The sequence below is a fragment of the Acanthopagrus latus genome, chromosome 6, assembly GCF_904848185.1.
Source record: "Acanthopagrus latus isolate v.2019 chromosome 6, fAcaLat1.1, whole genome shotgun sequence".
NCBI classification, from domain to species: domain Eukaryota; kingdom Metazoa; phylum Chordata; class Actinopteri; order Spariformes; family Sparidae; genus Acanthopagrus; species Acanthopagrus latus.
In genome coordinates this window covers 30,773,655-30,800,402 of record NC_051044.1, presented here as the reverse complement: position 1 = coordinate 30,800,402, position 26,748 = coordinate 30,773,655, and the positions used below count along the sequence as shown (strand labels likewise).

At 39.4% G+C, this 26,748-nt stretch overlaps 1 protein-coding gene across 1 annotated transcript; it reads right to left on the bottom strand.

Annotated features, from left to right (window-relative positions):
• Positions 1-1,308: 1,308 nt before the first annotated feature.
• stmn3 (stathmin-like 3) lies at positions 1,309-26,748 on the bottom strand. Its single transcript, XM_037100024.1, has 5 exons — positions 26,597-26,748; positions 7,447-7,542; positions 6,220-6,398; positions 3,393-3,584; positions 1,309-1,613 (listed from the first exon to the last, which is right to left on the bottom strand). Exons 1-5 carry the CDS (start codon positions 26,613-26,615, stop codon positions 1,554-1,556), a joined length of 546 nt encoding a protein of 181 aa, XP_036955919.1. The 5' UTR covers positions 26,616-26,748; the 3' UTR covers positions 1,309-1,553.

Here is a 26,748-nt window from a genome sequence, read left to right as displayed (position 1 = left end):
ATTATAACATCAGAAGATGCCCTAAAAATCCTAATGGTAGGCGAAAATGGGCGTGGCCTATACCACGAGACTCAGCACAGTGCACTGAACACCTCAATATGAGGTTTTTGAATGTGCAACAAAGTATATGGGAGTTATTAGCCAAAACGCACTTTCCTTAATAACAGCACCACCTAGTGGTGGAAATTCAGGACGACAATAGATTATAACATTTTTCGCCAGGTGTGACTTATATTCCAAGTTTGGTGAGTTTTGGGGTATGTCCAGGCACCCCCTCCCACACAAGCTTCCTATTTTAACAAATGCTATTTTGTGAGGCTGTGTACGTGCATCCATTCATGATCAATCCTGCTGAAGGTCCAGCACAGGAGCCTTCTATTTTTGACCCTTCATAGATGGTTTATCTATCGGTCAATGAAAATAATTTGACATTAGCCTCATGATACAATTCTCAGTACAAACCTCTCTCACCTTGATTCATTAAGTGATCTGTGCTTGTCTATATTTTAGCATTCTGACATCTTTATTATAAAGATTAATTTCTATTGGACACGTGTAAATATGACAATATTGATATCTCTTTCTGTAAGAGTTCATAACTTAAATAAAGTTAGAAGATATGAGCCCCCGAGCTGACTGAATAATAAAATTAAGACGAAATAAATTGGTCAAGTTATCACGATTTTACGTGCTAGTCGTGAGATGTCACCACAGCCCGATTTGGAGGTGGGGCCGGATGGATTGGCTCTGCTGTTGAGTGTTGCTTGGCTCAACTCAGCGCAGTAAAACTGGTCATGTCAATGGGCAAATCATTGTGGCTGGGTTTGACCTAGTGTGCCAAACCTGCTGGTGGAAAAACGCCATATGTGTGTGCGGACTGCAACACTCTGACATAATCAGCAGGAAAAACAGTCTAGACTTACTCAAAGATAAGCTCATTTTGACATCACAGTGAGGTTTTATGAATAAGTACCTGTATGTGGCTCTTTGCTGAAGTCATGTCATGTCATGTCATGGTCTGTAACCGCTTATCCCTTTCCATGGGGTCACGGGTAGTTGCTGCTGGAGCCAATCCCAGCCTTGTCTCAGGGCGAGGGCAGGGTACTCAGGGTGCTGAGTCTGTTTTTATAAATGAGGCTCAATGTGTAAACCAAACCCACCTAGTGCCCTTGAAAGGCTGAGGGCAGCCCCAGTAAAAGTCATGACAAACACTTTGAATTCATACATCTATACTAAACCAGTTGTTTTGTATTTAGAGCATAGCAATGCCTAGCACCACTTCTCTCTAAAGATAAACCCAACACAGGCTTTGTTTGGCGCAGGATTGGACTTTATTTCAGCTGTACTTGACTTAAAATCAGAATATGTTTCTGCATTTCCAAATGTGTGATTTACCAAAAATGAAATGGATGAGTTTATTTGGTGCTGATTAACTATTACATTGAGTTCTGAAAGGTGCATTGTAGCATGAGAATGGTGAATATTGAACAACAGCAAAACTTTGACAGAGAAGATTTTCAAAAGTAGCTGCCACTGCCAGAGTGAAGAAAACTTCAGCCAGAGAGGTCGGACTGCCGCTCCTTGTTTCTGCGAACGCCAGCTGCGTGGACTTCCTGGAAAATTCAAGTCAACGTTCAGATACACATGTGGCAAAATGAAACTTAAAGACTACAAAAATGAGAGAAGGCGAGACTTCTGTGGAACATGAAACTTAGAGTCACAACATTCTATTTTTTTATCTCCAAAGAGCAGAAACATGATTGATGACTGAGCCGTTGAAACATTCCACAAACATTATTCAAAGATAAATTGTCTTCTCAGGAAGTCTTAATGCCCTGTTTAACCTGTTTTTCAGCTTTTACACTCCAGATACTTCAGATTCGGTCACTCTATTTCCCAACCACAAGGTATACTTACATCATGTATTGTAGTCTTTTAGTCAATTTTACACAAATTAAGCTTTTATGTGTCTAAAGGGGAAACAATGTCAGTCACTCTGAGTAAATCAGTTAATATAGCTAATTTAACCCTCAAGGATGTCGACAGCCACAGTGGCTGAAGATAATATTTAAAATCCAATTCGGACTCATCAAAAATAAACTATTATGTAAGTTCAGATTTTTCTTCCCCTAATACAAATCTAATTTCTGGAATCTAGAATTACATTTTTGAACAAACAAAAATACTAACAATACAAGGTTTCTATTTCCTGGCTTCCTGAAATGTTCTGATATGCGGGAAATGCCTAAATCTGCTGCATTTAATGCCACGTGATTCAGATGCATTAAAGGTGAACATTGCCATTAGAAAGAGTTACTGGTGGTAACTCATAGAAACAGGAAGTGGCTATACTTTGACATTCACAGAGTGATGCATAGGAAAGGTGCAGGATTAGATGAAAGGTAATATCAGTTAAACCTGTTTTATATGACATTACAATCCATTTTTTCATTATATAAAAAAAAACACTTTTTGCTACTCTTGCTGCATTTTTTCAGCAATACTAAACTAATTTGTTTTTATTTCTGACATACTTAAGGCATGTGTGCTTTCCCAAATGGTCAATACACATGTAATTTCAAACAATTTGGCTTATGAATTAGCCAGCTGCTGGCGGTTCATATTTAGCATAGGGAGCATGGACAAACATTTAGGCGCACCCTGGTCTACATGATTTCTAACATCAGAATTTGCTTACTTTATATTCTTACATATGTGAACACTTAAAATGTATTTGGTACAAATAAGGGTTATGTGGTGTTACATAATCAAAATTTTGGAGAACTGTCAGGTACAGTTTGTCACACACTCAGTGTCACAGCTTCAGCCAGGCTTTGGTTTTTCATTTGTCTGTTTCCTGTTTTGCCACACAAACTCTCATGTCATTTCAGACTCTGCCACTCCCTCCTGCTCTGCATTACCTGCTGATTTGATTCACCTGGCCTGCCCCACCCCCATACTTACTTGCACCTCATCAGCTAATCAGCCCTTCAGTATATGTACTGCTCCTTTTCCCTCCATTCTTTGCCAGATTGTCTGGTGTGCTCACCTAGCTGTCCAGCGTTCTGTCATTCTGACTCTGATCCTGATCGCTTCAGTGTTGACCTGTGTTTTTGGACTTTGGACTTTCCCTTTTGCCTGCTCCTTTTGAATTTGCTTGCTATGCTGATTGATCACCTGGTTTGACCTCTGCGTCTTATTAAACCCTGTTTCTGCACCTGAGCTGTTTTCTGTATTCTTGCCTGCCATTTTGTGAAACCTGAGAGTCAGGTAATGTTTTGTGTTGCTTGTGACCGTATAAAGAGAACACAGACCTTGCTGGTGAAGAGAATGCTGCTCTTGTTGGACTGATAACAAAACATTAATAATCATAAACACAGAAGAAGACTTGCTTTTTCACGCAGGCGCTGTTTCAGAGCGTTGAGGTGGGCCTCCCGGTTCTCTTTGTTGACCTCCATCTTTTGGATAAGCTTCTCCTCTGTCTTCTTGCTAAAGATGTTACTCTCCTCGCGCACCTTGTGGAGAGCCTCTTGCACGCGCTCCCTCTTATCTGCCAGCTGCTTAAGCACCAGGGCCTCCTGGGACTTCAGAGGGATGGGGTTGGTCGGGGTGAGAGAGAGAAGGTGGAGTTACCATGAGGATGGCAGCGATAATGGCAGTGGCAGTTGGGATTGGCAGGGATTCATGAAAACTACACAAAACAAGTCAATCAAACAGGAAACTAAGGAATGACATTTTTCTACTCCTAACAGTATAAAGGTGCAATCAATAATACATTTACTCCTCTGTAGCACAAAGTCAGTATAATGCTAATGCCGTTTGAAATTAAAATTGCCATCAATGAAGTTTCAACACACCAATTCCCTCAGGTGACACAGCTTTCCCCTGATGTACTTTTACCTCTACTCAAATTTTACAGCACAGTCTGTTCAGTGCCATTCCTTCCTCAGCTGGGCACTAGTACTCCATTGAAAATGCTGCATCATATATCTATTAACTTTGTTTCTAATGGGCAGAGCTGCCATCACTCCCTGCATATTGTGTCATTTTTTACATTTTCAAAATAATGTCAACATAACACTTAAGACATAACACAACTAAGCAGCAACCTCTGCTAGCAACAAATTAAACCAGCACAGAAGTGCCAAAATCTGTAGCTCTTCAAATGGCCACTTGAGGTTGGCTCCAAAATGAAGCCAATCCCCATGAGATCCCATGTTAGAATGGTTAATTTTGACAAACAATTATATAGATATGTGTATAGCCTGGTACAAAATGATTTTCTTCTCTGTACCAGAATTTCCCATTCATTCCCATTCAACAGACAATCTACATGGGTGAAATTTTATGTAGTTCCCTTGTCAAAATGATATCTTCGGCACAGAAGGTCAGTTCTATGACTGATCTTGACCCTTTCAGCGGTGTTTGTGGTGTTGATGCGGAGAAGACAGAGTTACATTTGTTTTCCACTTTTGGGACTAAAATGTGGATTTGTCTTCTTTCTCGTTTCTCAATATTTGCAGCAGCTGGATGCAGGTGTGCTGCAATAAATGTAATGTACTCTAAATGAGTGGAAATTTACTTCATGAATATACAGAAAAAAAGAAATGACACAGGGATAACAGAACAAACTGAAGAAGAGTCTCTGAAAAGTGCCGAGTTAATTACAGGCTCAAGTGAACACAGACACAGGCACTCTTGTTGGCTGATGCTTGCAAACAGTGAATGTACAGTTTAGTATTCTGGCTGGGGTGAACATTTGCTTCACTTAATGTGTGAAAAAAGTATTAGCTTGGCTTGTTAGCCTTAGCTAAGTTACATAACCAGAATTAATTTGGCTCGCCTCAGCTCCGTCCATGATGCACATGCATAACAAAGTAAAATACAGTCAAACAAAACTGAACATTAATAATATTACATAACTTAGTTGGAGCATGGGCCTTCAACTCTAAAGTCAGCACACATGGTGGGCATGTAGGAAAACAACCTTTCACTATGGTGGATTTGTTTCCTTTGAAAATGATGACGAGTTCTAATGTCGATGTTTCAAACAGGTCAATTAGGGTCAATGCTGACTTTGTCCCAGTTTGTTTGGCCAAAGTTACTGATTAATGCAGAGAGATGTGATAACTGTCGCTATTTTTTCATACAGCACTTGGGAGGACTCAGTTTTTATCCTCTGAAGTCACTTGTGCAGTTAAAATATAGCTAAGAGGAAAATAACCCTACAACTGCTATAGTACATATCCCAAACAAGCAAAGGTATCCACTTAATGCAAATACTTTGAGATCAAGGTGTGAAGCCTTGGTATTCAGAATGAAAATGTTTTGACTATGACATAGTCATGGTTACATCACTGCACAATATGTTCTGATGCCTACTGCAAGTCAAACCGGTTCAAAATATGATAACACACTAGACATAAGAGAGTGAACTGTGCTGAAGATGTTTAACGTCAACACTGTACAGTTAAGTAATAGTGACACAATTGATCAACCTGTATTATTTGACTGTCATGACACCTGGTAAAGCTCTAAACCAGTTTATCCAGGTGCAAATTTTCCTATTAAGGTTTCCACCTGTGCTTCTTTAACTTGCGGGGTCGGTCATGTCAGTTCTTCGACCCATTTCATGTTCATTTTCATAGGCTCCCCTGGAACCATTTTTTGGTGAACAACAGCCAGGCATAGTGACCTCTTACTGACTTGAAAAACTGTTGTTGTCAAGAAATAGTTAGAGAACCAAAATACCCTGACCGCAAATAGGGTTCTTGTTAAGTGAAGTGTTCGATGTAAGTGTATCAACAAGCTGTTATCTCAGTGTGTTTCCCTACAAGTTTTATTGATAAATCTCTGAAACTATGTGTAAACACTTAATCTAAATGGCCAATGTCATGAAAGCAAACTCATACGCTGCATGCCCCCCACAAACTTACCCCAGTGCCTCAGGACTGTGCAGTGCTCAACCAAACTGCACACTGGTTTCAAAACAGCAGTGTGAAAACAAATTGTTGAGGAAAAGTTTGATGAAAAAAAGGAAAGTGTTGCCATACAAATAATAACAAAGACATAGCAATGATATGAAGGAAATCTGACATCATTTACATTTGTTTTATTTAAATATGTGTGGACAGAGTGTTAAGAGAACTAGACAAATGAAATAAAAAGATTTCCAGTGGTACTATCAGGAGACCAAGCTGCGATGACATATCTGCTCACCTTCCTCCTCTCCTCAGCGGCCTCCAGCCTCATCTGGAGTTCCTCCAGGGACACTTCCCTCCTCGGTGGGGAGGGCAGTGGCTGAGGCTGGCTTTTGTCCCTGGAATGATCAGGATCCTTCAGGATCACCTCAAACGCCTGGCCTGAAAATCGCTTGTTCAAGCCCTTCACCTCCAGGTCTGACACAGCCAGAATACAGTACACACACCATATAATAAAAACAAGTTAGTGGGCTGTCTATAGATGAATCTTTTTCTTTCTTTCTTTCTTTCTTTCATAATCATTTAAAGAGTTACAGAAGTGGCACAAGGAGAGAGCTGTAATAAGAAAGGAGCTCTGCTTGTAACCTAAAGATACAGAACTTGCAAGGGGCAGTGTCTAATTGTTCAAAAAAAAAACAAAAAAAACTCACTGCCACGTATATTTTTGCATTCACATTTTTTCAACAATCTTGTTAGATTAAGTTGATTTTGCAGATAGAAAGTGAATAGTATTTTGCTCCTTTGCACATGATTTATAGGTCATGTCTTTCTGAAATACTGCACTAACATTAGCTGGTTCCAGGAACTTGATTCATGGTGGATGGCCTATATACTGTCTCTGCTGTTGCCTTGGCAGTAATTTGGCAATTGCTATAACTGTATAGCTGATTATATATAAATGGATATGTAAACTGAGCAGAAACGTAGCAGCTCCTAAACATTTGAGCTGAGGATATTATCCAGCTTAGGCTTTGACAGACTAGTGGCATTTGACTTTTAGTGATCAGTTGATAATACATGAAACATAAGTTCATTATTGGTTTAAAGATACATTAAAGAAACTAAGCTATACCACTCAACATTAGTTAGGGATATTGGTATATGGGTGCATATATGCATGTTCATGGATATGCAATAAAAGTCAGACATAATGTTTTGCATTATTTTTGGGGACCACAAATATTCACAAAACACTAAAAAGTCCCAATATCCCTAATTCATTTTGAGTAGATGTAAATCAACACAAGACTAGACTTGTTTCAGCAGAGCATAACAAATAGAGGTTATATATGAAATTTTAGGAGAAGAGACAATAAGTCTGTTTGACAAAGATGTACTGTACATATTGGTCCTTATGTAATCTATGGAGACAATCAATCATGTCTGTGTCATGGCAAGGTCAGCCCTGTAAGAGATGAAGATCACACTAAACTGACACCACAGACAGACAGACATACAGACTAACCTCCATACTGATAGAGGCTGTTGGGATGTGGTTGTGTGTAGAAGCAGGAGCAGAGTAGAGACAGCATAGACATCTCCTTGATCTTGTCTGTGTAGGCTGTAACAGTGGGATAAAACAATAAGTGTTACACCTGAAACCATCTTAAACCCGGCCAACTTATTGGGACAGAATTAAATGTGAGTTACTTCGGTGGGGTATTAGGTTGTGCCAATAATACAAGACACAGCCGAAATGATGAAAATGAAATTAGAGCCTTCAAACAACACAAATAAAAACCCTAACCCACACATTCATTTGTAGGTTTTTCAATATGTTTTCTTGATCCTGGATTTTCTTGGGTAGAAGCTGGAGCCCCTTCTATCCTTGCAACAACTTTAATGGAAGCAGGATACACTATGAAGTGTCAACAGACAATTTATCTTTATCCAGTTGTTTTTTCCATTTGTTATTATATGAGGACATCTAAGAAGGTAAGACAGTTCTTGAGTCATTTCTACCTTTTCTTTATCTACTTCTGTACTTTATCTACTACTACTACTCTGTTTCACTCATGTCCTTTTCATTTGGTAACTTGTTAACAGCCAACACTTTACAGTTTAGAATGCTGGTTAAACTGTTAATGAGAACTATGGTAGATGTATACAGTTTGTAACAAACTAAATGGCTGAGTCACCCTGTATTTTTCAATGGATGGGTTAGTCACCGATGACATCAGTGAGATTTTGCACAAATCAGGATGCAAAATAAACTACCTGTCTGACAGCTACAGTATTACGCCAGTTAGCGTGCTGACTTCCTTAGATATCTGTGCAACACACAAATATCTTTGACATTCAACTTTAAAGGTTGAAGGAAATGTATTGGTCATACAAAACAGGGTTTTGCATAAAGAAATGAAAGTTGTCCATTTAATTGATAATGAAGCTTTGTCCATAGTGAAATGTGAACTAATCTAAATGTGGCAGCAATTGTTCAATCAATTGAACAGTCTATGTCAAGTTGTAATAATATTATTTTGTACTGTCTATTCAAGTTTGATGAGAAGGTTATTTGTTATTTGTTACTCACTATGATTTCTTGCTTATTTTTGTTCAGACTTGTTCTGTTTGTTCTGCTGGTTCAAAAAAAGAATAACATATCTTAGGGCTGTGGCAATAAATACATGTTTTAAAGAATGGCTTAGATTGAAAGAGGGATACGATTGGAACAAAGTGTCCATAAACTCCAAACACAAACATACTGTTGACTGACTAACTTGCTAAATCTGGTATGGTTTTGTGTTGCTTGCTTGCTTAAGAGGCAGGAGAAATTGACACCACACCTGTCATTAAAAGTGATATAATGAACTGAACCATAATGACATGTCAATAAGACAAGAAAAAATTAATTATTCAAATAAAGATGTCCATATATGTAGTAGGTAAGGCCTGTGGCTAACTACTATAAACCCCCCCCTGTAAGGCCCATGGCAATGAGGACAACTGGAGAGTAAATATTTTTCTTTTTAATTTGTAATAGAGGTAGTATCAGGAGATGACAACATGGATCAAATAGACTCAGCTGGACAGTATGACAATAAAATCACTAGATACAAGGTGACATATACAAAAGTAACGAAAAACACACTCCATGCAATTAAAACACCGTATCAGTATAAAAATAAAGCCATGTCAATACAAGCCTATATCTCAATGCCCACCCTCAGTCTCCCCATAATCAAACCACTGTTACAAGATAAAAAAAGTGCTTTGGCTCAGGTTTACAAACAACTACAAAATAAAAACAATGAAACCAAAATAAAACAGTACTAAAACAACAGCTGACAACTGCACCACCCACCACCGGGCTCCCAATTGTTTGTGGCCAACCTCTTGCTGTCACATCTGCCTGACGGCGTGATATGCTTCTGTCGCTGCGGCCGGGCTCGTAGCCTTTCTGTTCACCAGACACAAAGGACACCAACACAGCTCCTGTCTATTCAGCACCTGCTCCTAAATAGTGTGTGAGCTTGGAATTAAACACAGCTAGCCCTGACCCAGTACCCCGGTCACATATATAAAAAACAATATCTAATACAATGAGGGGGGAGGCTGTAGCTCAGGAGGTAGAGGGGGTCATCTAGTAATCACAAGGTCGCTGCTTCAAATCCCTGGCTCCCTCAGGTGTCCTTGAGCAAGTGTTCTTGAGCAAGTTGCACCTTGCATGGCTGCCATCACTGTATGAATGTGAGTGTGAATGGGTGAATGTGACAAGTAGTAGTGGTGGTAGCGGTAGTGGTAGAAGCAAAAGTCTCAGGTGAAGTAGCAGTAGTAGAAGAAGTAGTAGTACTACGAAAGTTGAAAATTCCCCACAGCAATGAATAGGTGAAAAGGTGCATTTCCAAAAGTATAATAGATAGAGGGTAGAGCAGGTTGACTGGTGATCAGAAGGTCGCTGGTTCAAATCCCGGCTCTGGGCAGGGCAGAGCTGCATGTCGAAGTGTCCTTGAGCGAGATACTGAACCCCACATTGCTCATCAGTGAGGCCCTGCAATGAACTGGAGACTTGTCCAGGGAGTACCCTGCCCTCACCCTGAGACAAGGCTGGGATTGGCTCCAGCAGCAACATTCTGCGACCCCATGGAAAGGGATAAGCGGTTACGGACAATGACATAACATGACATAATAGCTAGAAATACCAAAACTTTCAACTTATTAATTATGTCCTTAACAAGTTGAACGGTTTCTGTACGACAAAGTATGAAGCTTTTGAAAAATGCACAAGTGGAACAAACCAACTGAGACACAGTGAACATGGTGCTCCACTGTGCTCAGTCAATATTTCAGCCTTCATACTGGGAAGAGTAAATGGATCCAACATTGTCTAAAAAAAAATGTGTGATATAGTGCTGGGTATAGTGCTCTGCAGTCCTTTGGGGCATGGCATCCCCATTTAAATGTTTTTCTAGCTCTCTATAACTGGAAATTCATCCGTTGGTTTTTGAAGGCATTTGATGCTGTTTTGCTGCCAGTGGATCTGCTGCTTTAAAGAAAGAAAATAGAATAATCAAGATGGACGATTATCTCTAAATTATTCAGGAACACCTAAAACCATCAGCCAGAAGATTGGGTCTTGGGTACTGTTAAGTGTTCCAACCGAACAGTGATCCCAAACACACTTCAAAAGAGGTACAGGAACGGATCAGTCAGGCTAGAATTGAGGTTTTTAGAATGGCCTCCCCAAAGTCCTGACTTGAACCTCGAGAACATGTGGACTATACTTAAGAAACAAGTCTGTGTCAGGAAGCCAACAAGTTTAGTTGAACTTTTTGACCAATTTGTCAGATATGACTACTTAGTTGTACTTTGTGTTTGTTGCTAATTTGTTGTAGGTGTTGTAAACGTACCCAGAAGTCATCCTTAAGTCATGATATTCCTGATATTAAATGTACTTCATTATAAAAAGCATAAGCATTATACAATATGTGTCTATCTCCATTAGTGGAGAGGCTGCATAGTCATACATTTTTAATAATTCAACCTACAAAAACTGATTAATTAAAACTTATAGAAATCCCAGTTTATGTTTAGAGGTTGAGGGCACATCAAGTAGCTACCACATACTCCTCAGTTTGAACCTTGAATTTGTGAATTGTTTGACTGTCTTCACCATCAGCTATTACATAAAGGTAAAAATGGCATCATAATGATCCAGGAACAAATGATGTCTAAGTCTGAGAGATTTACAAGATACAAGCTAATCTATTCATCATCACACAACATAAGGTTGTATAACTACATGAACGTTCATGTTACACATATATAGCAGAACATATATACAGTTATCAATATACAAATATACATAAACATGTAGTTCATCTTTCCAATCTGCGTTGGGGGGAATTCATATTCATTTACATAACACCAAGAAGATGGTGATGATAAGGTGGTTGGCATCTTCCTTCAACATGAAATCAAGTTAGCAGGAAGTAAAACAGCAGGAAGCAGAGAGTTGGGAAAATGTTTTTACCACAAAACTTCCTTGTTTCCACCGGGCCTAATGACATCATGTCTGTGATGCGCTTTTGCAGCCAACATGTTCAGTTTGAGTCAACTATAAAGATTAAACAACAGAAGCTCTTACCTCTGAGCTTAAATCTAAAATGTGTACCAGTGGTACTAACTTTTGAATGAGCAGTCTCTGAGATACTGGTGGCTGCACAGACACTAATACACACTAGGGAATATTTGGATTTGGTCTGTTTTAATCTGTCTCTCACACAATCAAACATGAAATTCTATTACCTGCTGTCACTTTGCATTCTTACTAGTGGAAGCTGTCAACCCTTCACACAAACACATACTCACACCTAAATGACTGAATAGGTCAATTGACAGCAAAAACAACATATATCACCATTCCCTAAACAACGTGAGCATTGACGTGTGCCAGCAACAGGCATACTTCATCATATCACATTTTTGTTAGGTTTAGTATGATCCACAAAAGATTATCTCCCTGTTCCTCAGTTCCTCTCAGCTCTTTAGTTCAGTCACTAAAGAGCCAGAAACACATTTCTACTCTCTTACTATAAAACCTGTATTATGGTAGGGTACTCAACAGAAATGACGTATTTTAAGTTTCCCTTCAAGTCCCACACCCTGGAGTATTTTGTTATGTGGACACCATCATGTTTGTGTTGCAAAATATAATTGGTTAACAAACATGCTATCGGAAGGATATGCTGATCAAGATGATCTGATCGAACCAACCAAGCTGGCTGAAGGATAACATCTGGTTACCATGGCTTTGACTAAAACCTTTGTTCTGAGGCACAAACTGGAAAGCGACACACATCAAAAGTGTAAGTGCTCCACCATAACTGTTTACAAGTTAGCAAAAAAATTTAAGCCAAAGTTTTATCCTTATTTTACATTAAAACAAGACCAACATGCAGCTGAGTTGTTAAATGGTCAATCTTCACAAACGCAAACACCTGTCTTCCATATACCCTGCTGGGGTTTTGACACTATTTCACTAATAAGTACTAATTGGTGGTAGTACACCAAGAATGAAACATGTGCCAGCAAAGAAATGGATGATGTAAGTAAACAGTGCAGTATCACCTGTACAAATGATTTCTAGATGAAATAGTCTGAATTATAGCAGCACCACTCTCCTGCTTTGAGACCACAAGTAACAGAGAAAAGTACAAAGTAGTGGAGCCATCAGTTTTGATGTCTGGAAGCTTTTATTGCGTGACTGAAACTTCAACACACTCCAGTGCATTTCAGGAAGAGGTTTCTTTTTTTAGAAAGATTCTGAATTATTGACATGTACTTTAAAATCACTTTATTTGTGTGTGCTGCTTGCTGCTGTCTGTGGCTGTGTGTTTGTGTCTGTAGAAGATTCTGAGTGCAGCAGCCCCAGAGTCTCCAGAAACAATAATGAAAGTTATGAGGAGGCAGCTCTCCTGCTGTTAGGACTGTAGCAGTCTTACTTCACAGAGGCTGGGCTGCTTTGCATTTTATATCCATGCTGAACTGTCTACTTCTGTAAACACACTGAGGCCTAAATATATTTTTAACACCAGTTAAAGGATGACAGAAAGTTGTATCTGCATGTGAACAAACAGACAAATGTCAAGAGCTGGGTCAAAAATCAATTAAAAAAAAACTGAAATCAAAAAAACATTTTGATGCCGTCTGGATTTTTACTGTTTTCACTGTACAATGATTTGCCTTAGTGTCACAATATTGGGGTAAAAGGCAAAGCTTCTGTCCATATGTATGTATTTATTTGACCAAAAATGCCTTTCTTAGTATTATTCCACCCCATCTATTCTGGAGATCATCAGTTATTTGTACTGTAGGTTCTCCATATTGTATAAACTTGGTTTATGATAAAAAAAGACCTTGAGCCATATTGCATAATTTTAAAAAGAGAAGATGAGGTGTCCATTGAAGAAAATCTGCAAAGCTTTCTTGGCTTTTTGTTTTACCGCACCAGGCTTCAATATGGGGCCAAGAGGACACGTAACACCTGTACAAATTGTATTGAAAAAGTAATAACCCATACAACCATAGACCCACAAGGACCTCAAAGACTGTATTGCAGTTAGCTTTTGTTAATTTGATTAAAAATATAATTTTTACTTTATCTTGAGGCATTGTCTTATAAAAAGGGCCTGCGTGAAAATCATTCAGAATCATTTTAATGTTACAGTGACTTGTAATTGAGTAAATGGTGTCTCTGTCTCAGCCAATCCCCCCATCACTTATGGCACTATGTAACTTTGGTTAGCAGGTAGCGTAATGCTTCACAGTAGTGTGTCACACACAGCCCCAACTACCAGTGATTTTGCTGGAATTTAATTAAAATTTAATGAGATGGTTAAATAGAAAAATTGTCGATCTATTACTGCTGAAAGGTCAACACTCTGCATACCAGGGCGTTCTGGGTTAATCTGACAAAGAGCTACAAAGAAAGTCACATCGTTGATAGAATACTATGATAATAAGACGTAAATATTCAGAGTGTAAGATGAGATGGCCTTGGAAATACCTCATTATTTACGTTAAACTGGTAAGTGTCCAGACAACAGAATGTTCCTTCTGTACCCACACAGTTCCAGAAATTAGCCGAGGTCACTACTCAACCCGTGTCAGATTGTAACTTACTCAAGTCCATGCTCAGGTCAGACCATAACTCACACATATTTATATATGTAAGGTGAATGATGGATATCAATAATATTCAAGGTGAAAATGAAAACATTATATGTGAGCTGAAAGGTCATACATTTTGTAACTACATCCTCTGATGTCCTTCAGCTGCTCTGCCTCTCTGGGAGTTTTCTGAAGGCAACCTGTAACTGCTGCGTATCCTACTGTTAGCTATAAGTTAGAGCTGTTAGCTCACTCTGCTTGGAGAACCACCAGGGAGTTTGTTAGTTTAAACAGCTATCACAGCAGCTTTGGACTGCCAGGAGGAGGAGGGTTTGCAGGAGGTCACAGGAGGTGGTGCCGAATGGGCACAACAATTGCAAGCTGGCAACAGAACCAGGCTCAGCAGCCTCTCCAGACATTATGACAGAGGTGAAGAGAAATGAGACAGTGACCAAGCAAGAAACAAAAATTCAACATCAGGCTGGCTTTTTGTCACCTTTTAATTGACAGAAATCATTTTACTTTATTGGTTTTTATCACTATATAACACTACAGAACTTTGTTTTTAGGACACTTGAAACACATATCCATTACAAAGAAGCTCAGCTAAGCATCGGCAAAAGGGCAGGTAGAAGAAAACTGTTAGGTAACCAACCTGGATTCAAATTTGCAAAGGAAAAAAAAAAGGCTTTACAGATTAAATGCATTCAGCCAATAAGAGACACAAGGATACACATGATGGGCTTAGATAAAGCACATTTTTTTTAACTCCCTCTCCTACTTTTACAGTGAGCTCTGTTGGTTAAAGTGTTGGATTCTGGATTCACTGTGCACATTCTCATAAATTGCTTGTTTTAGTTTAATGAAGTGTTGTTGAAATGTCATTGGTAACAATATGGGGTGAAGAACCATGAGTATTGGACGCTATTCTTGATGTAGCTCCTATTATCTTTATGTGAATGTGTTTTAATGTGCCCTGTTTGTGACTGTGATATGTTGTGATTTTAACGTATCGTGCACATGCAAACAAAGAAAAAATTCTATTCTAAGACTAAGACTCTTTTTAAAAAATTGCCATATAAAACTTAGTCCACACTACAGGATTTTAACCCTGATTTTCCAGTTACTGAGCAAAAACACAAAAAGGCCCTGATCAGAGGAAGAGCAGTACCCATGTGTAGATCTGTAAAATCACTGCAAGACTCCTTTTTACAGAAAAGAAAGTTTTGTGGTGTGTACAACACAGCGATCTTATAACCACTTCAAATTTCAAATGCTCTTAAAACACTATTTCATTCTGCATCTGTTTGTATGGCTGTTTTTTGAATGAGGTGCAATGAATTTTTATGTGTAGCACTGAATGTAAATGACAGTCGCCTTTGAGCAGTTTTTTTTATGACCATTTGTCCCTGAGTGACCCTGTGAGTAATTTGTCTCTGCACCATGGCTGCAAAACAAAACACTCCCACAGAAAGACTTGCTCCTGTGTGTTTGTGTGTGTGTGTATGTGTTGATAAGCCTGAAATAAAAGACAGTGGCCTCATGGGGTGTTACCAGGGTGACATAATGGAAGGTGTGCAAGTGAGAAGGCTTCCTCTTGCCCATAAACAAAACACCTGCAGTGATGCGTCAGTGTCTCTCAGTGTATGGTCTGTGCCCAACTGGCACATGAGGACGACTTGAGAGGATTTTACATGAGTAAAATAAATAAAATTCAGTTAGATGGAAATGAGCTCATTGACAAAATTAAATACTGACATCATCTTCATTGAATGTACTGTGATATTTGTGTTTAAAGGTTTGTGATTAGAAGCACATATAGCTCTATAACCCCATGATACACTTTAATGCAACAGTCCTGCAATGAATGGTCCTATCATGAAGGTTAATATATTAAGTTTATATTGTTTAGTTGTTTTAGATGGTGTTGACTCAACTGTAGACTAGAGGACTTAGACTAGAGGATTTAGTTTGTGCTGCTGTTGAATTGTGTTTGAGGTGCTTCTATTATTTTGTCCAAACATTTACATTAATGAGGTAAGGGTCCTTGTGTTTAATGTGTGCAAGTAGAGAGATGTTTCTGTTATTTAGTGCACCCTCAGTATGAGTCAATCCAACTCAACAGCAGCACAAACTAAATCTCGACAATGACCAAACAGTTAAGTAAACACTATCAGAAAAAGCTGAACATATAAATCTGCGTGAGTGTACCTCTACATATATTCTGTACTGTGATGTAGGTGAATATCATTTCTGACCTGTATGATTCAAGTACTGTTTTAAAAAGTAATTAATATTTTTAACACTCATAAGTTTTCTCAGTCGGCAGTTGAAAAACTACACTGGTGCATCCATATTTGAATGAGTTGTGGGTAATTAAATCAGCCAAGTCCTTGGTTTGCAGAAAGTTCACTTGAGGCCTGTTGTCAACTGGATTTGGACAGCATAACAGGAACTGTTGGGTTTGTGCATTCACCAAAAGGTCATTTATTATTGACAAGCTCATCAGAATGGACACATTTGACCCACTCAGCATGTCCCAGAGTGTGTTTACTTATGCAGTCTCTCCCAGACACACACCAGGAGGACAGAAGAAGACTTTCTTCCTCATAGAAAAACTTCCAAATCAAATCATGTCTGCCAGTCTGCTAGTCAGCAGCCATTTGTTCCTGCCTACAGAGTTATTGTATTATCATTGTATACAAGCTATATGGCTTGTATACAATAATAATACAATACTCTAATTGCCCATGTGCTCCATTGAAATTCAACTGAAATGGGAGATACAGCCATCCAGTGGCTTTCTTAATTTTAATAGCCAATTAAAAAGAGGATGTGCAAACAGAGGAGAAAAGAGAAAGAAGGTTTGTATGACGAGCTGAGAAATGAAAGAAATCCCTATGATACATCAATCTCCCACTGGATTCGGCTTTAGTGGCACATACTGTCGGAATGGACAGGCCCCTGTGAACGGGATCATCTGCTCGTCTATTGAGACGCATTCTGGATGGGCTTGAAGGCGGCAGCCGGTGAGTATGCAGGCCTCACCTTTCAGAATTTGTCTGTTTTCCTCTTATCTTCTGGAACATCATCATCGATGACTACTTTCAGATGGCTTCGTAGTTTGAAGAACCGATCACGTGACATTTTGTCACTAATGGCAGGGATTCTTAGGGCATTGGACCAAAACATCCTCGTCTGTGGATAAGGCACACAAGACATCAAGATCGCTGCTCCAAAAAAGTGATATATCTCATCAACCGAACTGTTGAGAGCTCTGCCACTGTTAGCCGTCAGCGATGACTTTCATCAGCTCTGAGTCGATGTACTGCTCCACATAATCCAGTGGCTGCCAACCTGTTCGCTCTTCTATCAGTTCATCCTCTTCAACCTGAAACTGGACTAAGTTTGGAGTAAATGGAGCAGACCTCCAGCACTCTCCACGTCCAGCATTCCTAGGCTCTGCCCTGGGCTCTCCACGTCCTTGATCATCCTCGTCAAGCTCTAATAATAAAAATATAATACATTTTATTTGTAATGCATGCAGGGGCTGACTGACAGAGATGAGAGATGGTGAAATGCTGTTAAAAAAATACAAGAATATACTATTTTTTTCTGGGAGAGACTATGGCGCGAGACTGAGGCTGTGGTGGGCCGCCATAGTCTCGATAATTAATGGGAAACACTGGTTATGGCTCACCATCATTCTCAACACGCTGTTGTTTATGGCCACGTTTCTGCATTTGTGGATATTGTGGCTCACTCTCATTCTCAGAGTCACTATCTTCAGTTGCATCAGGAGGAGAATATTCTTCATCCGAATCATATCCTCGTGAATAACCTGGTGAATAATCATCTTCCGAATCATCAGGTTGTGGTTCTACAGTCATGAGGTCAACATCATGTAGAGCGACTTCATCCACAGCAGGATCATTATCATCATTATCACCATCTGAGAAGTCTTCAACCTCAGAGTTGTCTGCAATTGCCATGAGCAATTGTTCTGCTCTTGACAGTGAAAGTTTCCCTGGAATGATAACATGACAAATAAACTCCAAATCAAAATCTATACCAGAGACAGATGGCTAACATATGTAGGCGAGTTATCTAGTTAGTTCTACTTATCTAGCTACCTTGCTAGTTAACTTGCTAGTTTGCTAGCTAGCTAGCTAGCTAGCCCGCTAGTGATTTAATTCAGGTTAAAATGAAAGGTTAAAGGTGTAAAGTGTTTACACCTGTAAACGTATTTATTAAAAGTCTATCTAACTACATATACCACTTAACATACCTCTTTACAACTGTAAACTCATCCATCCATCCATCCATCCATCCATCTTCTTCCGCTTATCCAATACCGGGTCGTGGGAGCAGCTGTCTGAGCAGGGACACCCAGACTTCCCTCACCCCGGACACTTCCTCCAGCTCTTCTGGGAGGATCCCAAGGCGTTCCCAGGCCAGCTGTGCGACATAGTCGCTCCAGCGTGTCCTGGGTCTTCCCCGGGGTCTCCTCCCAGCGGGACATGCCAGTAACACCTCCCGAGGGAGGCGTCCCGGGGGCATCCGAAACAGATGCCCGAGCCACCTCAACTGGCTCCTCTCGATGTGGAGGAGCAGCGGCTCTACTCCGAGCTCCTCCCGGGTGACAGAGCTCCTCACTCTATCTCTAAGGGAGTGACAAGACATACGGCCGGAGGCCAGATGACACGACCACAAAGTCGATCATTGACCTCCGGCCTAAGGTGTCCTGGTGCCATGTGCACATATGGGCACCCTTATGCTTGAACATGGTGTTCGTTATGGACAAACTGTGACTAGCACAGAAGTCCAGTAACAAAACACCACTCTGGTTCAGATCGGGGAGGCCGTTCCTCCCAATCACACCCCTCCAAGTAACACTGTCGTTGCCCATGTGAGCGTTGAAGTCCCCCAGAAGAACGACGGAGTCCCCGGTTGGAGCACTCTCCAGTACCCCTCCCAGGGACTCCAAGAAGGCCGGGTACTCTGCACTGCTGTTCGGCCCGGTTCAAGGAGCCGGTTCAAGGAGGAGACAATAAATATCCACTACATCACTTCCTGTGAACTGGTCTATCAGGTGAAATAAACACATAATTAAATAAAGTGTATTTCCCAAATTGTATTTTAAGTACAGTTGTGGGGTTACTTGTACTTTTTCTCAAGTACCTCTACTTATTCTAAGTACTTCTTACTTTTCAACCAAAATAAAATAATGAATACATGTTAGTCCAGCAATAATCAAAATCGAGGAATAGAAAAATTGGAAGAAGGCACAGAAGGACCAGTGGCGGTTCTACAGACTGAATGATAAAAAATAAAACGAAATAAATTGATCAAGTTATTACGATTTTACGCGCTAACGCCAAAACCGGAACGCGACTCACTGTTCTACACGGATCAATTAGAGCGATGCACCCAAACACTGCGTTGCCAGGTGCGAGATGATAATAAGGACCATAGACATATAAAGAGTAGACGCCGCAACGGCTGCCGGGCAGGGAGAAATGCGGCGGCCATCTTGGGGCGGTCATTCTACTCCGAGTTGAATGAATGTAGGCTACAAAGAAGAACGAAGAAAGAGGCATTCCACTTCCTTCCCGTCCCCATTTGTTATCCAGGTTTTGTTTTAGTCACTCATGATTCTCTCTCTCTCATTTCTCACTCATTGACCTGATATGAGTTATATTGAAACTCTATATATGATTTATATATATTTTCATATTCTCTGATATATAAATCTATCTATCTATCTATCTATCTATCTATCTATCTATCTATCTATCTATCTATCTATCTATCTATATATATATATATATATATATATATATATATATGATACTCTACATGATTTATATATTTTTCATTTTCTCTGATATATAAATGTATCTATTACATATATGGATAGATATATATGATTTATATTTTTTTTCATATTCTCTGATATATAAATGTGTATATATATATATATATATATATATATATATATATATATATATATATATATATATATATATATATATATATTATATATGAATCATGATTCATATTGATACTCTACATGATTTATATATTTTTCATTTTCTCTGATATATAAATGTATATATAATATATATATGAACATATTGATACTCTACATGATTTATATATTTTTAATTTTCTCTGATATATAAACGTATCTAATATATATATATATATATATATATATATATATATATATATATATAGAGAGAGAGAGAGAGAGAGAGAGAGAGAGAGAGAGAGAGAGAGAGAGAGAGAAAGAGAGAGAGAGAGAGAGAGAGCCTATATGATTTCTGTTGTGTTTATAGTGTTTGCAAAATACCTATCATACAGAACATATATCATACATCAGAATATTCTATTACTGTTAATCCATTTATAATGAATAAAATACGCCGGCCCATGTGTCCTGTGTCATAGCTATAATGTATGACGTTTACAGCAAAAAAAAACCCGCGTGAAAATCAGTTTCTATATCAGAGTTACGATTGATTAAATGCGCTGACACCTAATCGCGCCTGCTGAACAGATTACACTGAGTGGAACGGGTGACCGCCCCAAGATGGCCGCCCCAATTCTCATCAGCGCCAACAGGCAGCAGCGTTCGACGCGGCGTCTACTCTTTATATGTCTATGATAAGGACGGCAGCAACAAGTTTTGATGAGAGGATCCGCTGTCTTGGTGTCTTGGTGCAAGAGTCGAAGGTAAGCAAAACGATTTCATCTCGGTAAGTGATTTGTTGCACACAACTGTTGTTCCTCACTCTGATAAGGAAATCTAGTTTGTAAATGTCTGGTCTCGCTGTGTTTAAATATAGAAGCAAACTCACTGAAGCAGAAGCAAATATCCGAATGTAGGTATCATAGCTAGTTCTACACAACGTTGTGACGTTAACCAAGTCTTGGCTGTTGCATTTGGACAAATAATACATTTATTGAGTAAAGTAATCAACAGTATCTGCCAGTGTTATATCGAGAGGGATGGTTACTTGTGAAATGAGATGTATGCCTCTACGTTGTGTTTCTACTTCCAGTAGTTATCATGAAATGAGGAGGGGACATGGCAGCCTTTTTTGCCACCGTAAATGAAAAAAAGTGAGAGAAACATATCAGGGTTTTTAGAGAGGTGAGGAGCTGGAAGAGGGAGAGCCAGAGGAGTTGTTGGTGGTTGGAGAGAAGGCAGGTGATGAAAGTGAGCACTGACACAGAGGGACATACCAGAGGGTGAGGGGAAGAAAACATACAGGGACAGAGAGAGGAACAGTCAGAAGAACAGCAAGTGGATCAATGGGGATCAAGTACTGTACCATCAGATTTGTGATGTAGAAAATGTGTTCTTGTTCAGGCCATTTGCAAAGCAGTGTCATTATAATTCACAGCACAGTGTGTCTATAAAAGGGTGCTTTCTGCCATGAATTGTTTTTTGCGTCATTGATTTGTGATTCTTACGATAAAAATTAATCAAATACCTGGCCTACATTTTAAAATGAATGCATACAACAGTAAATAAATGTTGTTTACAGTTGTGCCCTATGTTTACTGTACATCTGTCCACAGATATCAGTCCAAGAATAAGTCCAAGAGCGATGTAGCAGTACAGCTAAAGCTGAACATATTCCCAACCACTCTGATGGGGGACAGGAGACGGGGCTTTAGGCTAAACTGGTATGAGGAGGTCAGGGGTCCATGCCTACCGTTTGCAGCATTGTCCTACTGTATTTGATTTCAAATTTTTGATGGCCCTACCTCATTGTTTCAATCAATGCACTCTTTATGTACAAAATAAACCTTTGTATGATTTCAATGTAAGCAAAATTAAAGTATTTAATGTTTAAATATCATTTGTTTCTGCTTTTTAATGTGCCCCTCTGAGTAAACACTGGCCCCACCTTGCCCCCCCCAGTAAAATTTGTCTAGAACCGCCACTGAGGAGGACAGCTGTCCTTCTGCCTGTGCAGAATACTTTATTGATCCCTGAGAAAGGAATTGTCTATCTCATTTGTACAACACATGTATGACAACTGTCAGGGACAGAAGAGAGATGAAGACGGAAGAGAGATGAAGCAGCAGAGTGATGGGGAGTCTGGCAAAAACAGTGGGAGAAAACGGCATGTAGAGCTGGAATATTTTCACCTCTTATTTTGATCAAACCAGAGAATATTGTGGCAAACCAAGACTGTTTTGGTGAGTTTCTTATTGTACTTTTTAATTAGATTACATTTTTTTATGTTTAGGTTGAATATAGTGTTTAGGTAGCTGAGAGGAGTGTTTGGATTTATGAAGCACTGTACAGCATTTCATCAGTGTCAGCCTAAAGTAGGGCAAGGTAGCTCACTGTCAGCTGAACTTCATCACATTTACCAGTATAGTCACCTATGTTACTCAACTAAATCCTCAACGTGGCTGACTTGTATGGTACAAGGTAATATTATGGATGAAATCACATCTCATTTCAAAGGAGGAAAGGTAAATGTGTTCATTATTCATGTCCAGAGTCTTGACCTGCTAGCGTAATGCAACACCAACTGTGAATCCCTGTCTTTTCTTAATTCTTCTTCCAAGCAACTAGCTTCCTGTTGTGTTTTTTTTTTCTTTTTCTGTGGAGGCTATAAAGCAGCTCTGTGTGCATAGGCACATGGAGTGCACAAACAAGAGACAGGGCATAGACTCACTAACAGAGCATGCAGCATTTGATACATTATTCACAAGTTTGGTGTAAAGGAAAAGACTCAAAATTTTCATGAAAGCAGTGCTGTGTCTCGTGCACTGGAGAAAAGACATCTGGGGGCTTGAGAAAGATAGACACAGATCTGGGCCTCCGGGTAAGATAGGGGTACGATCATGGGAAAGACTGAAAAATATGAAAGAGACTGATGCAAATAGGAGGTGTGAGTCAGAAGAATAACTGATGACAACAGATGATGCATGGAGTATTTGATGAAATTTATATTCAGCAGGCTCTTCTGGCTGGGGCTTACCCTCATGAACCTCAGATATCAAATACATGGAAGCTACTGTTTTTAGGAAACTAAAACCACAGTTATTTTAAAAGCAGACATTGGAAATATCCTCAGAGGTGTACTGTAAGTAGCTTCAACAGTGTGAACTTTCAACTTTCACAAAATACCAAAGAAACAAAGACATTTGTGTGACACGGTGTCAACAAACAGAGAAAAAAACAGTCACAGTGTCATACAAATGTCTTTGTTTCTTTGTTATTTTGTACATTAAAACAAATTAATCTGTCAAACAACTAAATTACATTTGATTACCATACATAATTGAGATAGATCTAGAAATTATTCCCCCAGACCATGGTATAATTAAGATTATTACACGGCTCTTCTTAATGCTATAGAATGCTCCATTCACTTGAATGGGCCTTCCCAGCGTTTGGCGGTCAGTTATTTTTGTTTATACCATGGTCTGGGGGAATACTCAATTCTGATTGGCTGCATGGTGTCCATTAACCCCTGATATATAGACACCTACTAAGTAGTTCCAGTCAAATTGACTGTTCACCACTGTAAATCAATGCGCTAGCTGGCGTATCAAATCTGAATATTTTATTTCCAACAGTGAGCGCAGTCTGTCAGTCCCTCAGTCCCTCAGTATCCTCTGAACACTACAGGGTAGCGACTGTAACACACAAGCTGCAGAAAGTACACTTCCTCTCTAAATTTACTGATAGGCGAATAAGCTCACATCCTGTTCATTGTTCAGCTCTCTACTTCAGGCTGCGGCCACAGTAACGTTACATACGGCCGATCATTTGTTCTTGAAAATCTTAATATTGATTTGGGGACAATGACATGACTGGTTAGCTAGCTGGTCTTATTAGCTAGCATGCTGTCAAATTATATTTACTGTTTGTCAAATGTACGCAATGTTAATGACTTTGAATCTTGCTAGCATAGTGTTAGCTTTCTGGCTTATCGCTCAGTGGACTAGAATATCTCCCGTTGCCAAGTTGTATCTATGGTCCGTCCTGTTTACTGGAGGAGTGAACACCACCTCCGTTGCATATGAACCTTACGGGAGGGAATGATTATTCCAGGTTTTAGTCAAACCCTCAGGCATTACCAGGGAAACTTATGGCTTGTTATGGCTTGTGAAAAACTTTATATTTTGATTGTAAAACGCATGGGAATATAAATTAATGTTCTTAATTTATTTCCTTTGGCAAATGACCATGGTATAAGCGGGATAATGCTCTTCGAGGTGTCCATAAACAGGAGTTAATGGACCTCCGCTGCGCGTCGGACGGTTCTTAGGCCTACGCGTCGTCCATTAACTCCTGATTATGAACACCTCGTTGGGCATTATCCCTTACATAACAGACCGCTGCTAAGCATATTTGACCGCTGTCAAGGAAAGTGGCCTGTTTGCCTCTGATTCACATACTGTATGTCATATCAGTCCAAAAATTTTGCTTCACAAGTGGTCCGATCACTTATCACCCCAGCAACATCAGCTGATCTGTAGTCTACTTCATATCGGAAAAAAACGCACTCCTAGGTCACTAGTATGGATGAGTCTCACATTAACTTCAATATTTTGGGAAAATACGGTGATTTCGAGTCTTGGCAAAAGGCTGAGTTGTCATCACCGGTCATGAAAAGAAAAAGAGAGGAAAGCAGCAAAGAGGGAGAAGTGAAATGGCGTCTGTTTGGCGAACTATATTTCTCTGTGGAAAAACACTATGAACGGTAACAAATAAATTGTAAAAAGACACACTGTGTGAAGGTTTTTTTTGTGTTGACAAGTAGCCCTGTAATAAGGGGGATAATTAGGGGTATAATCAGGAAAATAAGTACAGACAGGACGAACCTGTCCTGAAGGGACAAACCTGTCCTTAAGGTACTTATTTGGGACTTATTTGGGACTTATTTTCCCAATAATGACCGCCGTTCTATACATTATCCCTTACTTAAAGTTCAGAGTGTGACTCTTGTGATACTTTGACAAGAGTTATGTTAGCGTATGTGTTAGTGTTGGATCCAGGCTCACAAGGGATTAAGAAAAACAACATGTCTGACAACGCTGACACAGTTCACAGTTCAGTCTAAAGTTTAGAAGACATTTGGACTTTAAAAGAAAGTATGAAAACTGCACTAACGTCTTGTTGTTTGTGAGGTGATTAAGTTCAGTGGTAGCACGATGGTAACACTCACAGGGAGAGATGATATGATGAAACATAAAGCAAAACAGACATTAGACAGTTCCTCCTGCCACAATTCTGCAACGTCTAAGGTAATCATTAGGTCATCATTTTATATTATATCTCCTAACTGCCAAAGTGAGGCACCTGACAATCTTGACGCAAAATGATATATTTTTGTTCTTGGCATTTTAATGTAAAGGTTTACATTCTTTTAATATGCATTTGATTGGTTTTATGCAAAATCTCTTCCCTTTTATTGTTTTTGAAGCACAATATGAAGCACTTACCTTTGCATAGTAAACATGCTACAAAAATACCTTTACCTTGTCTACAACAAACTTTGCTGTGATTTATTTTCTGTGATTGATTTGATTTAAGCAGTTTTTTGGAATAATCTAAACTATCAATGACAGATTTTTAAAAAACAAAAATCCCATGCATCAATATGGAGATGACTCACATGATAGCATCAACATTTTTATCATCTCAGATTTCTCTCATCTGGATGTTTGTGGCTAAATAGTCTGAGAATAACATGCTTACAAAACTGGACCAGTATAAGTTAGAGGGACCACAATTGTATTTTTAAAAGTGATAAAACCATGTACAGATTCAGGGCTCCTTGACAATTCATCCCACTAACTTAAGTGATTCCTGGCCTCTTCCATCATTAGGTCAAAACTCAAAATTAACAAGTACTTTGCTTTTTGACCAAATGCGTGCAAAACGGTTATTCACTGCCATCAGCCTCAGCTTTGTGTTGAGATGATAAGCAAATGTTATCTTAACACTAAATTAAGTTGTTGAACATTGTAAACGTTATCAACATCAGTGTCAGAAGCATTGTCATTTTTGAGCATGTATTATGCTGCTGTTAGCATTTAGCTTAAAGCATCACCATGCCTTAATGCAACCTCACAGACACTTGTTTTTATTGTTTGACTTTTGGAAAGGTCCCTCCAGACTGCCACACATATATGATTTACCAAATTGTTACATATAAATAAAGGCCCTTTCAGACTCAACATGACCATGGCACTAATGTGACCAAAGCCATGCAAGAATCTAACTGCATCACATGTCTGTCTGAACTGTGGGAGGGTCTCCTATCTCCATCAGAGCCCCAGTACAATGAAAGGAGAAAACCCCAGTTGCCATTACAATTACACAGAGACTCTCCCTGCCCTCAGCATTATTAAATATAGTTAAAACAACACAGCCCCTCCCCTCCACCTGCCACGCACACGCATGCACACACACACCATTTCAACAAACCAATGAGCTGCTGCAGAATATGTTGTCTTACCTGCTACTGTGCTGGTCATTGTTGCTGACAGTGGGGGAAGAGAAGAGAGCTGGAGGATGCTGCTGGATGGAGGAGAGGAGGGAATGTGAAGGAGTCAGAGAGAGAGGACGAAGAAGGAGGAGGAGGATCGAGAGAGCGAGAGAGAGACAGAC

Bases quoted from the DNA above. Each gene is read 5' to 3' on its own strand.
- stmn3 (XM_037100024.1), bottom strand. The intron at 6,399-7,446 runs GTTAGTCTGTAT...TGGCTGTGTCAG, and splicing joins CAGCCTCTATCAGTATGGAG to ACCTGGAGGTGAAGGGCTTG. The intron at 1,614-3,392 runs GCAAGTCTTCTT...TGAATTTTCCAG, and splicing joins AACAGCGCCTGCGTGAAAAA to GAAGTCCACGCAGCTGGCGT.